This window comes from Coenobita brevimanus, chromosome 75 (assembly GCF_032717465.1).
Source record: "Coenobita brevimanus isolate Jiangsu-jjx chromosome 75, ASM3271746v2, whole genome shotgun sequence".
Lineage (NCBI taxonomy): Eukaryota > Metazoa > Arthropoda > Malacostraca > Decapoda > Coenobitidae > Coenobita > Coenobita brevimanus.
In genome coordinates, this window is record NC_137028.1 from 5,922,117 (window position 1) to 5,934,654 (window position 12,538).

Consider the following 12,538-nt stretch of genomic DNA (forward strand, 5'->3'; position numbering starts at 1 on the left):
CACACCATTTTTAGACCTCCCCCCATCCCCACGTCCCTGGTCCCCTTTCTCTTTCCCCTCTGTCCCCGCACACCCTCTCTTTCCCCACCTCACTGCCTCCACACCAGTTCCACACTAATTCCTCACATCCTTTCTTCTCCCACCCCCAAACTCCCGTGTCCCCTCCCCTCTCCCCTCCTTCTCACGCCCTCCATCCCCTCTCACACCATCACGCCTCCTGTCTTATGCCTGGCCATGCCCGTCCTAACATTCCCCTCGCCATAAACATTAAGACGAGTGAATCCTCTCTTATTCCTCTCCTTGTCACCGTCAGTCCTTTGTATCTCCTCACTCATCTTTACTCTCGCATTGCTAACCTTTTTTTCCAGTCAGCCCTTTTTTCAGATTGTTCTTTGTTGTTATCATCTGTGTGAAATGAAGCTGTTTTCACGTGTAGATTTTGGGCTGCGTCTTCTCATCCCAGCACTAGCAATGGTCTCTCCCAAGTAAAATAAGATTGCTTAGCGGTAACAGGAATAAAATAAAATTATCTTTTACTGAACGAATACTCATGTAATTTCATTAGTACGTCAAGGGTATCTTACGTCTGTAGAAATATGACATGTCTAATATTGATGTCAGGATAAGGTTAGTCATTCTTTTACCTTTCTTAGAGACTGAAATGATGAAGGGAGATTACAGCCTCTCCAGTCAGCTTGAATATTACCGCTTAGTTTAGCAAGACCTCATCAGGTGGTGACGCAGTTTTGAGGCAGTGTGTGAGAGAGCTATCGACTGCAACCGTGCCTTCTCCACTCTTGTCTATTTGCAAAATATGTTTTCCCACTCTCAGTAATTTCTTGGGGCCATCATAATTAACCCTCGTTACCACACCGTTTGCATCCTTTGGCCTTTTGCATCATCATCATCATCATCATCATCACCACCACTAACTTCCTCTGCCCCTCCTCCCCATCGTCTTCTCCTCCTCCTCCTCCTCCTCCTCCTCCTCCTGCCAGCATTATGTGGACCCTACCGGCGTAATGCTGTGGCCCTCTGCTCTTAACGTGGCCACTACACTCACTTAAAAGCCTCACTAAAACTCTCTTTACATCTGTTCCCTCACTTCCCAACCTAAGTATTTTACCATCATGCCCCCCCTCTCTCTCTCTCTCTCTCTCTCTCTCTCTCTCTCTCTCTCTCCCTCCCTCCCTCCCTCCCTCCCTCCCTCCCCTTACCTCTCAACCCCCGCCCCTTCCCCCTACCTCCCAATCCCCTTTCCCTCCCGCCCCCGCTGCCCCTTAAAAGTAGGTTTATGACTTAAGTTGAGGCGGTTTAATCATGGGTGTGGTGCAGTTTTGCGGTGGTTCATGACGGACAGCTGAGGCCAGGCTCTTGGGGTTATGGCCAATGGAGCGGTTATTATATGCACGATTATGTATTCTTTATGGCGACTGCATCACTTTTTGGTTGGCAAGGATCATCTGTGGGCAGTAGTGATTGAGTTTTATGGAGTAGCACGTGTAAACAGGCCTGATGGATTCCTTACATGGCAGCTGACAACGTAGGCCTTTTGCTGTGGTTAACGTCAGACTCGCATATTTTGTTCAAGGTTGTACACGTTTACTTGTCACAGGGAACGCTTGCGTCGTCGGAAGTTAACCCTTTGGCCGCTGGGACTACTTTAACCTGAATAAAATTGTCTGGTGTTTGAGTAAATAAAAAACCATTTAAACCAATTACAGTGATATAATCAGTTGAAATGACTGTTAAGCTTTTTCATTGTTAGGTGTTGTTTCTGCAGAAAAAATCGACTGATGTTACCCTGAAAAGAATAACCAAAGTGTGCCAGCATTAACAAACGAGTAAAAAATTACGATGAACTCCCAAGTGGCGGCTGATGACATGTGTGTTTTACCCAATCTGACACCAGACACTTTTAGTTCAGAGGTAAGCCCTCGTCATCCAAGGGTTAATCGTTTCACTATGGTAGGATTTTGCTGGGCTTAATAAAATCGTCTGCGAGGAGCAAGAATATGCTTGTAAAGGACGTCATCTCACTGGAAGATTTATTGAATTCATATCTAAAACCATTCAGTATGGGAGAACTACCGGTAACTTATGTATTAGTATCGTCGAGAAGTATTAAAATAAAACTAGAGAGGGTAGCTCAGAATGCAGTGTCACCGCACCGTAATGGTGACCATGATCGGTGACCTTGACCTTTGATCGATGTGCAACAAAATTGGATCACTTCTTCCCAGCCTTACCCATGATGTATGTGTGAATTATGATCTAAATCGAATCAGCCATTCGTGAAATAACGCCGCATCCAAAACTCCAACCCTGATCCGTAACCTTTCATTTATCTGCTCCACAGTCGACTCACCTCTTCCTGGACTTACACACAAGACGTGCTAACTTTGCTTAAAATCGGATCGGACATTGAGGAGATATTTTGTTAACAGATAGACAATAATTGTATAGATAGATTCATAGAAATCGACTCGATCACAGCAGCTACGCATTCGTCGTCGCTAATGAAAAATCGTCCTCATCGTCCCGCCTTGCAGGAAGAACGAAGTATAATCCTGGTGGTTGTGATAACACCGCGAAGTGCCCCATAAGATCAAGACCAGTGTTAAACGAAATTATGGAGGTAGAGGGGGGGGGGGGAGTTCGTGAAAGAAAAGAATGTTGTAGGATAAATGGTGGGTAAAGCAGTTACTCATTTTACTCTACCTTGGCCTAAAATTGTCATCTCCCCATATTGAACGCTGAGCTATAGTAATTAGATGTCATTAGAATATACAACTAGACACGAAGAAGTGCCAAGAAAAGGATATAGAGCCATGTTATGTCATTCTGTTCCACTGTGCTGCGTGAAATCAGTAACAAAAGGGCGCAAAGCTGGGCCAATGAAGGAGGAAACTAAATTATTGTTGTAGTAAAGAGCGTCGATATGGTTAATATCGTTTAATAGCACTAGTTATATAGGATAATAATAGTAAATAATGTTGTTGTAAAAAAAGGGTGGATATTGTTAGAGTCGTTTAATAGTAGTGATAAAAGACAGTGATACAGTTATTATTGCAAAGGGTATCGCTGTGTGTTGTTATAGTTAGTAATAGATTAATGGTAACTATAATTAAGGAGGAGGATGAAGTAATTATTGTTGCAGCAGAAGTAAAGTACGATATCACTTAAGTACTGTACTTTACGTAAGGTATCACGATTACCACCTGGTTTCTTTAATCTACTCATTACAAGGACTTTTTTTTTTTTTTTTGCCAAGATGGTTTATCATACCCTCGCTCTAGCTCCACTTATTGAAAGTATTAATGAAGATGTACAGAACTTGTCCAATATGAAAATTCTCTCCTGACAAATACTATCGTTAAGAGATAACACGAATGATGTATAACAAATTTTCCTTACAGTACACGATTTAACCCTAACCTCGGCTGACAACGTAATTTTTTAAAAGTTGGTTATTGTCGGACGATATCACTTGCCACCTAGAAATTATTTTAGGTCTAATGGCAAAAGAACTATCTCGATTAAATGGTGCTATCGATGGAGTTCTATGCAAGTCAGTCGACGAATGATACTGATGAAGATAGTTTTGTTGTAGTGTCAGTAAAGTGGCAATTAAGGTACTTGACGGTACTGCCGGTCCTCTTAATGTGGGTCATTGAGAGGTGCATGCGACTTCTGCTACGTGCCTGCCTACCCTCCATCACTCACCCTCGTTTTTTCTACTCCAGTAACTGCGTCCCATCTCAACCTTTAACTGCTGCACATTACACAAAGCGTACCAGTGTATCAACTTCATATAACTGTATTTAATTTCATGTTATGTATGTGTATTCACATTAGCTGGAATAAACTTCGGTATGATCCATGTGTTGGTATGTGCTGCCATCAAACGAATCTTTACAGCTTAGGAGAGACTTCTTAACTGGAGGGTTAGATTTTTGTCTTCATGAACGTCTTATCTCCCATGGCGTTTTCTTAAGTTAAGTATAGTCGTATGGTAGCAGCAAGTATAATCAACAGCAAGACGTCATCATAATGGAAGGAGGTAACTGTTATCATAATAATCCTCCCTTTTCTCTCCTCAGCTGCTCCAGAGTTCCTAGTGCGACCCCAAGACGTGAGGGCGACGGTGGGGTCGTCTGCTGCCTTCGAATGCCTGGCTGTGGGTCGTCCTCCCCCCCTGGTGGTGTGGAGTAGGAGGGATGACCACAACCTGCTGTTGCCTCGACAGGACACGCCATCGGGGGAACCAGATGATAGGCCCAATGTGTGGGTTAATGCTGAGGGAACACTCATTGTTAACCAGGTGAGAGAAGCTAATATATACAAAGGTAATATGGGTTGTATTTTCGTCGAATCTGCAGAACTTTTACTGCCTCTTCATTATTAAGTTTATACTACGTCGGTTAGTCCCTCCGATTTAGCTCCTCGAAGATTGTATAATATGACTGAATGTTACCTTTATTTTTTCTCACCTACAGGAGCGGCCAAATCCATTGGTTCTGACTGTCACACTTAGTCAGTCACAGAGTCACAGTATCATGTTGAAGAATGAAGTTTAGCAACTGCAGCTGTAATTTTATGAGCGTCATACTTTCACTTTTAACTGATTTTTGCCTCACCGAGAGGCGCGTGTCTGGATTGTGTCTGAGCTGCGTGTGGTGTGCATCTGGGGATTCTTGGGTGTGTCTGAGGTGTGTCAGGGTTTGTCTGTGGGGTGTGTACAAAGACAAAGGGCACTTTTTGGGATGTGCTAGGGTGGTGGATATGGTTGGGGTGGATTCGGCTGTCAGAAGTGTCATCTGACATGTTTCATTTTTTTTTTTTTTTTTTACTGTATGCGTATATATGAAAAATATATCCATATACTAAGTGTAATTTGTGAGGATCTTCACCAGTAAGAGAAATTTAGGGTGTAGATATAATTATTCCATTGGAATCACTTATATCACTGGGAAACATGGCATTGTAAATATTGTTTATTTTTAGTCACTTCTAACACGGTACTATTTGCACCGCACAGGTGACCCAAGAGTTGGGCGGGTGGTACTCCTGCGCCGCCGTCTCTGCCGCAGGGTCTTTGGTTGCCCATGCAATGTTGGACGTGCCCGCCCCCACCCTTCACCCTCCTCCCGTCATCGCCCGGCCTCCCCACAACCTGACCCTCACCCCGAATGGCGTGGCACTCATGGTGTGCGAGGTGCAGAGTGGCTCTGCCCCACGCATCACCTGGACCTTTGATGACCGACCCATACCCCATGACGACCCCAGGATCACGCTGTTGGACACGGGATCCCTGCAGATTAGTGGTGAGTACCGCGGTGTGGTGACAGTGTGGTGAGTAGGCCAGGGTGATGTGGTGTGGTGTAGTGAGTATATTATTGTGGTGTGATGCGGTGCCGTGTAGTGTAGGGAGTTGTAGTATGGTGTGGTGTGGTGTGATGTAGTGGTATGGTGAGGGAGATGGTGAAGAGTGTATGGTTGTGATAAGTGTGTAGCAATGAGTACTGTAGATTGGTGTGGTGAAAGGTGTGGTTAGTAGTTCAATTGATGTGGTGTTTGTATGTCGTTGTTGATGTAGTGAATAAATTGGTGTGGCGAGGTGTAGCATAGTGAGGAGATTGTTGTGGTAATGTGGTGAGGATTGTGGTGCAATAAGTATGTGTGATGTTGGTGTGGTGTGGTGAATAGACTGGTTCGGTAAGGGCTGTGGTGGGGTGAGAAGATTAATGTGATGGTGCCTGTGGTGGTGGTGTGATGTGATGATTAGGGTGTGGTAGTGTGTTGCGGTGTAATGATGAGGTCAGTGTGTTAAGAGGTGAGGTGTAGTGATTAGAGTATTGTGTTAAGTGTGATCAACCATAGTGAACAGATTAGGGTGGTGTTTTGGTATTGATATTTATTTGTAATTCTGTATCACTCCCTATTCGACCCCCAGCCGGACACCAAACCCTCAGCTTGATGGGAGAGTGACGCCCAAATAGATATATACTGGTGAAGTACGAATGGGGAGGGATGAGTGTATGACGCGTGATGCATGTCAAAGTCTGCATGTTGTAATGGCTGTGTGTGTGTGTGTGTGTGTGTGTGTGTGTGTGTGTGTGTGTGTGTGTGTCAGCCGGAGAACCAACAGGGTGCGAGCATAATGAAATGTCATACGGTAGTTTTTCACCTTAACTTGGCGCAGGTTTTCGTCCTTTTGCAGCTTATTCGACGTAACTCAGTGGCAGCAAAAGACAGTGCCACGGCTCTACATCCCTTCCATAGCACTTTATCGTGACTAGCCTCATATCAAGGGTTCATCTGTTACAGCTCAAGCTTTCAAGATGGAGAGATTGCAATTTTAGATCGTCATGATAAAAATAGCATACCAGCACCCAATTTAAATGTTTGCCACGACTTAGGTTTGGACCCTAGACTCTTGGTATATCCATTGCGGGACTGGTACTGGATATGCAAGTGACAGTTCTCCTCCTAGCATGCTTTCACTCTCCTTGCTTTCTGAGCCTTACCACATCCCATCCTTAGGTGGGAAAGAGAGGCCAGGATGATTGCATAGACAGGTAGGTAAATTAACAGGTATGTAGGATAGGTAGATAGGTAGGTAGGTTAGTAGACACAGCTAATCACTAATATAAGAGTAACAAATCCACGAATGACAGTTCAGGCTACTAGGATATACGTAGCTATATAACTGTAAAAGCCGCGGCAACTCTTCATCAGTGACTAATTAAGCTTGGTTGACGGAGCACTGATCTTCCATGACTGCCTCGTTAAAAATAATTAGAGGTTCTCGAAATAATCACAGCGTTTATAAATAGGACAGTAGAGGGGAAGTTATTGTAGTTTCGTATTTGCTACTTTATCTGCATTTATTTGGCATTGTCGTCGTCATATTTCTGTATTATTATTATTATTATTATTATTATTATTATTATTATATCATAATATTGTATCATGACCCTCATTATTATCATTACCGTCTTAAATATCCTGATCGTCGTCTTCCGAATCATCATCATCATCATCATCATCATCATCATCATCATCATCATCATTATCATCCTGTCAATCTTCATCATCACCTTAGTCATCATATACCTGCTGTTATAAATGGGGTGGGTAATGGGTATGTTCCAGATACAAGGAACACACACACACACACACACACACACACACACACACACACACACACACACACACACACACACACACACACACACACACACACACACACACACACACACACACACACACACACACACACACACACACACACACACACACACACACACACACACACACACACACACACACACACACACACACACACACAAGAAAACAGTCATAGTCCCAAGCTCACGCCCTTCTCGATGTGACGGGGTTAAGAGAGTGAGTTCAGACACTGTGTTCATGAATTTCAAGTGAGCACAGCGCTGGGAAACATAACGCCAACATCAGAGCTCCAAATGTTCTCTTCTGTGGGCTCTCAGTTATGACAAGAAGTATAAGTATTCCCTCGCTGACGTCTAGTTTTGCTAATGTTGGAGAGAGAGAGAGAGAGAGTCGGGTTTCTTACTGCCTTGTTACCCCCATGAAACTGATAACGTCACTTTTAGTTCACTCTGTACTACTTTCAGACGATTTCATTCAGGAAAGGCCTCTCGCCTAAAAGAAGTTAGGTTTTCAGTGTAGCGATTTAGTAGCTAGATCTGAGAGATTTACTTCTTCCTGGCATCAATCCCTTTCTGGATGTTTACCAAATTTTTAGCAGTATATCAGCAGTTTTTGCCCAGTTCTTGTCTGATTTATAGATTTTTGTTTAGCCAAGTTAGCGATCACTATGAATTTAGTTTGGCAGGTATATGCGAACGAAAGCAATACACACTCATCAAGTTCAAAAAGTCTGTCCAAAGCTAATTATAATCGTCTAGAAATGAAAATAAAATACTACTAGTGACGCACACGAGGTGAAGGATTAAATGAAATCGGGTATCTAGTCCTGTTAAATATGGGCAACGGTTTTGGGAAGTGCTGGATCGTGGGTTTGGATGTGGAGCGGCCGTGTTTCTTCAGAATTTAATGTTCCACAGCACGGCATGTGACGTGGACGATCTGGTTACCGGGGGGAAGTTATTTTAGTTTCTCTCTCTCTTAGCTGCCTTCCCTTCTTGTTTTTTTTTACGTTTGCCCGTTTTTGTGTTTGTGGAGAATATATGTTGTCATCATCGTAGCTGGTGTCATCATCATCATCATCATCGTCACCCTGGTTGTTGTCGTCTTCATCGTCGTCGTCATCTTTTCAAAATACGAGTATCCTGTATTTATAAATCCGCTGGGCAAGTGGATAAATACAGACAACTCCTCACCATCAATCCACACCACCCCAGTCCATCAGATTCACTCCATTCATACCTTGCTTCCCCTTTACACCACTCCATATATACTGTATACATCCTTTCCTCCCCAAAACATAGCCACAATCAGTATCCTTCTGCCTTCCTCCTGCCCTCTCTTCCTTGCAATAAAAATATACATAAAAGCGCGAACTCGGCATTGACATAAAATAATCCTAAGTACCTGTATAGCCTATTGAAAGTATAAAGTCCCACCGCGTCAAAGCATGCCCTCCCAACTTTCAACACCCTTCCCTTTCCAAAGCATACCGACATACATTCAAGATCGCCTCCTCCTCTTTGGAGTTAAATTCTATATGTAACGACCCCACTAGGCATTAGAGGGGCAGATAATAGCAAAGTCTATAAATTCGGCCAACTCCACACCCATGTTTGAAATCCACACCAGCCCTTTCCTCCCCAAAGCACACCCGCACATGGTCAGCATCCTCCACGCCTTACATCCTGCGCCCCCTTTCTTCCTCGCAATGAAAATATATATGAACCTGCTGTACTTGGCCTGGAATAAAAGAATAATCGTAATTGTAGTAAGGGGTTTAAGCATCACCGCCAGACATAACATCCTTACTTTCTGCAGTCTTCCTTTTCCTGAACATAACCCAAACATACAGTCGAAATCGCCTCCTCCATCGTTTCTTGTAATTTAAATCTATATAAGACCACTCTACAAGGTCTTACGATAGAAAAATATCATGGTGGCAACGAAGATAAATTCAGACCACTCCACACCCAGCTTTGAAACCCACGCCACGCCCTTCCCACCCCCAAATACACCCCCACACACGCACACAGTCAACATCCTCCACTCCCCACCCCTCTGCTACCTCTTCCTTGCAGTGAAAACATATATAAAACCACTGGACGCGGCATTATCTTGTTCCCAACGCTCCGAGGAAAATTGCTTTGTGCCAGGGGACTTCTTGAGTAATCTATTTCGCCCCTGCCTGCTGTGTTTGCCGGCAACTTTATCAGCAAGCGGGGAGGAAAGCGAACTACTGTTATTGAATGCTTTGGGGGGAGGAAGATGGAGTGCGGGTATGTTTGGATATTGCATTGGTGTTTGGGTATGTATGTAGAGAGAGAGAGAGAGAGAGAGAGAGAGATAGAGAATGTACAGAGGAGTATGGTGTACAGAGGAAGGCAGACAGCAACGGACCTTATTACAATGGTCCATTCTTGGCTATTTGTTACAGAGAGGACTATGCTATGACTTTGATATTTAATTCTGTATGTTGAAGATAAGGATAACAAAGCAGGAAGGCTCCACGCCGTCCACCAAACCCTCCAGCCGAAGACGACAGGTTAAAATTGAGAAGGGTTACCATGTAGTAGAGAAAAATTGCCGTGGAAATTCCATAGAAAAGATTGAAAAGAAGAAACAGTTTGCTACACCATCTTATCACGAAAGAAAACATAATATTATTCGGTAACAATATTATGCCACCATTGCAATCTCCACGACCTGAGAGGGAAATTAGTCTGTCAGATTTTATATAATTCTGCCATGAATGCATTTAGCTGGGGATTCGAAGCAAGACGTTTATCCCGATGACAATTAAATATTATTACTGTATTGCAGCCAGCCACACTCCTGGGCAATTTGTTCCAATTGTTGACAGCTCTGTGGAAGGAAAAGTGCTTTGTTTCATGTGACTGAAAATGTTTGTCCATAATTTTATAACTATTACCACTAGTGTAAAACGACTGGTCTAATTATGTGTGTGTGTGTGTGTGTGTGTGTGTGTGTGTGTGTGTGTGTGTGTGTGTGTGTGTGTGTGTGTGTGAGAGAGAGAGAGAGAGAGAGAGAGAGAGAGAGAGAGGGAGAGAGAGAGAGAGAGAGCCTGGGATTTGGCGTGGGGTGGGTGTGGGTATTGGCGTATGGAGATGGGATGTAGATTGACTCCTTGTAAATCGAGTGCGCCCGCTGCTCCCTTGATGAATGGGTGTGGTCCTGTGTGTGTGTGTGTGTGTGTGTGTGTGTGTGTGTGTGTGTGTGTGTGTGTGAGAGAGAGAGAGAGAGAGAGAGAGAGAGAGAGAGAGAGTATTTTGTGATAGACAGGAGTACTTAAGGCAGTGAAGACGTGAACATGTTTAGCAATATTTCTTTTGCTGTCTCCAAACGATTTTTATTAAGTTTAAGATTCGTTTCTTGCCTTTACAGAGTTAAAAACTGTTTCTACCAATGCTTTGAGGCCCTACGAAAACTTAATTCATGTATTCTTTTTGCCGCCAAACTTTTCTTCATTTAGAGTTCCAGTCGATTTTATTCAGCTTAGTAGTGACCTCATCTAAGGTTAGTAAGTCAGGGTGATGTGGAAGGGACTGATGGCGTGTAGATTTGCTTAGGAAAGTCGGTGGTTTGATCTTTATTCGTTGTAATGGGTTAAATGTGAATACTGTGTTGAATTAAGTTGTAGAAGTACATATGAAACACACACATACACACACACACACACACACACACACACACACACACACACACACACACACACACACACACACACACACACACACACACACACACACACACACACACACACACACACACACACACACACACACACACACACACACACACACACACACACACACACACACACACACACACACACAGTTAAGACGATGATGATGATGATTTGAAATGCATGGCGTGAAAGACGTATGCCAGTGATTAGAGTCGAGGTTTTCCAGGGACTGAATGACGGGTGAATCGATACATGACTATCATGGTAGAGTTAATGCTTGTTTACTTCTCTTTTCCCATATCTAAAAGTCACGCACCACATCTTTTAAACATTGGAAGTAGGATTATTATTTTTATTTTTATTTGATTTAATTTTGTCATTTCCTGTTCGTATTTCTGAATGTTGTCCACCTCATGTATTATAGAAGTTAGCCTCGGGTGAAAATGATGATGATAATGGTAAGGATGGTAATGTTTTATATATATATATATATATATATATATATATATATATATATATATATATATATATATATATTTTTTTTTTTTTTTTTTTTTTTTTTGGGGGGTTAGGCACAGTCGCGTTCATGAGTCCCGATACACGTGTGGGTATGTTGTCTATTGTAGTGCCCACTGCTTTTGGAATATGAAACTTTTGCGCATACTGCCTGGTACACTGAACATAAGTTCACCGGGTATCAAGTGAAATAGATCAACATCCTACCAGCGGTAGACACAACAGTAGACAACACGACTACATGTGTAACGGGACTCGTGAATGCGACTGTACATACACACTGAGGCACAGCTGCCTTCGTGCAATGTTCACCCATCAAGCATTCTGCACTGTCATTCCTCAGTGTTCAATCCTCGTCAGTCATTCCTTAGTTACCAATTGTCGACGCTGCCCCAACCTAAATAGAATGAAAGAAGCACGATATTCTCTGCTTTCCCAGATCCCCTCTTCCGCCTCCGTTCCCCCGCCCCAGTCCCTTCCCTCTTGCCTATCCCCCTTTCCTCCCTGCCACTCACTTACCCCCTCCACTTTCCTCTTATCCCCTCCCCCTGACCTCCCTACTTCTCATTCCCTCTTCTCTTCCCCCCCCCCCTCCTCCGTACCTCCATACCGTGCCCCTCCTTTCCTCCTTCCTCTTTTCCCCTTTCCCTTTACCTTTCAACTTTTTATCACTTCCACCTTCACCTGCCTCTCCCCCTTCTGTCATGCCTTACTACTTTCTACCCTCTCTGTACTTTCTCTCCCTCCCCCCAACTCCCTATTCCTCGCTTTGCCCGTTCTTACGTCTTGCCTTCCCCCCCCCTCTGCCTATAGCCTTTTGCCTCCTGTAAAATATCCCCCTCTCTTTACTTACTGCCCCCTTATTAACACCTACCTTTTACCCTCCTTCTCTCCCTGTCCTTACCCTGTCGCCCTCTTTTATCTCTTGCAAGTCTTCCCTGACCTCGATAACCCTTCGTACTACCTTCCCTTCATCCTTCTTTCTCGTACCCTCCCCCTGCTGTTCTCTTTTCTTCTTAACCCTCCTCATTCTCTCCCTTTGCCTCGTTTCTCATCTCTCCTCCCCTCCATTTCTCCATTATCCTCCCCCTGTTTCTCCCCTCCCCCTTTTTCTCCCCTCCC

General features: G+C 43.7%; 1 protein-coding gene across 1 annotated transcript in view; it reads left to right on the forward strand.

Annotated features, from left to right (window-relative positions):
* Positions 1-12,538, forward strand: part of LOC145408030 (roundabout homolog 2-like) — a 345,608-nt gene that overhangs the window by 280,546 nt on the left and 52,524 nt on the right. Inside the window, exons 8-9 of the mRNA XM_080278831.1 lie at positions 4,104-4,324; positions 5,042-5,327. Coding sequence (XP_080134957.1) covers positions 4,104-4,324; positions 5,042-5,327 — 507 coding nt within the window. The remainder of the gene's footprint in view (positions 1-4,103; positions 4,325-5,041; positions 5,328-12,538) is intronic.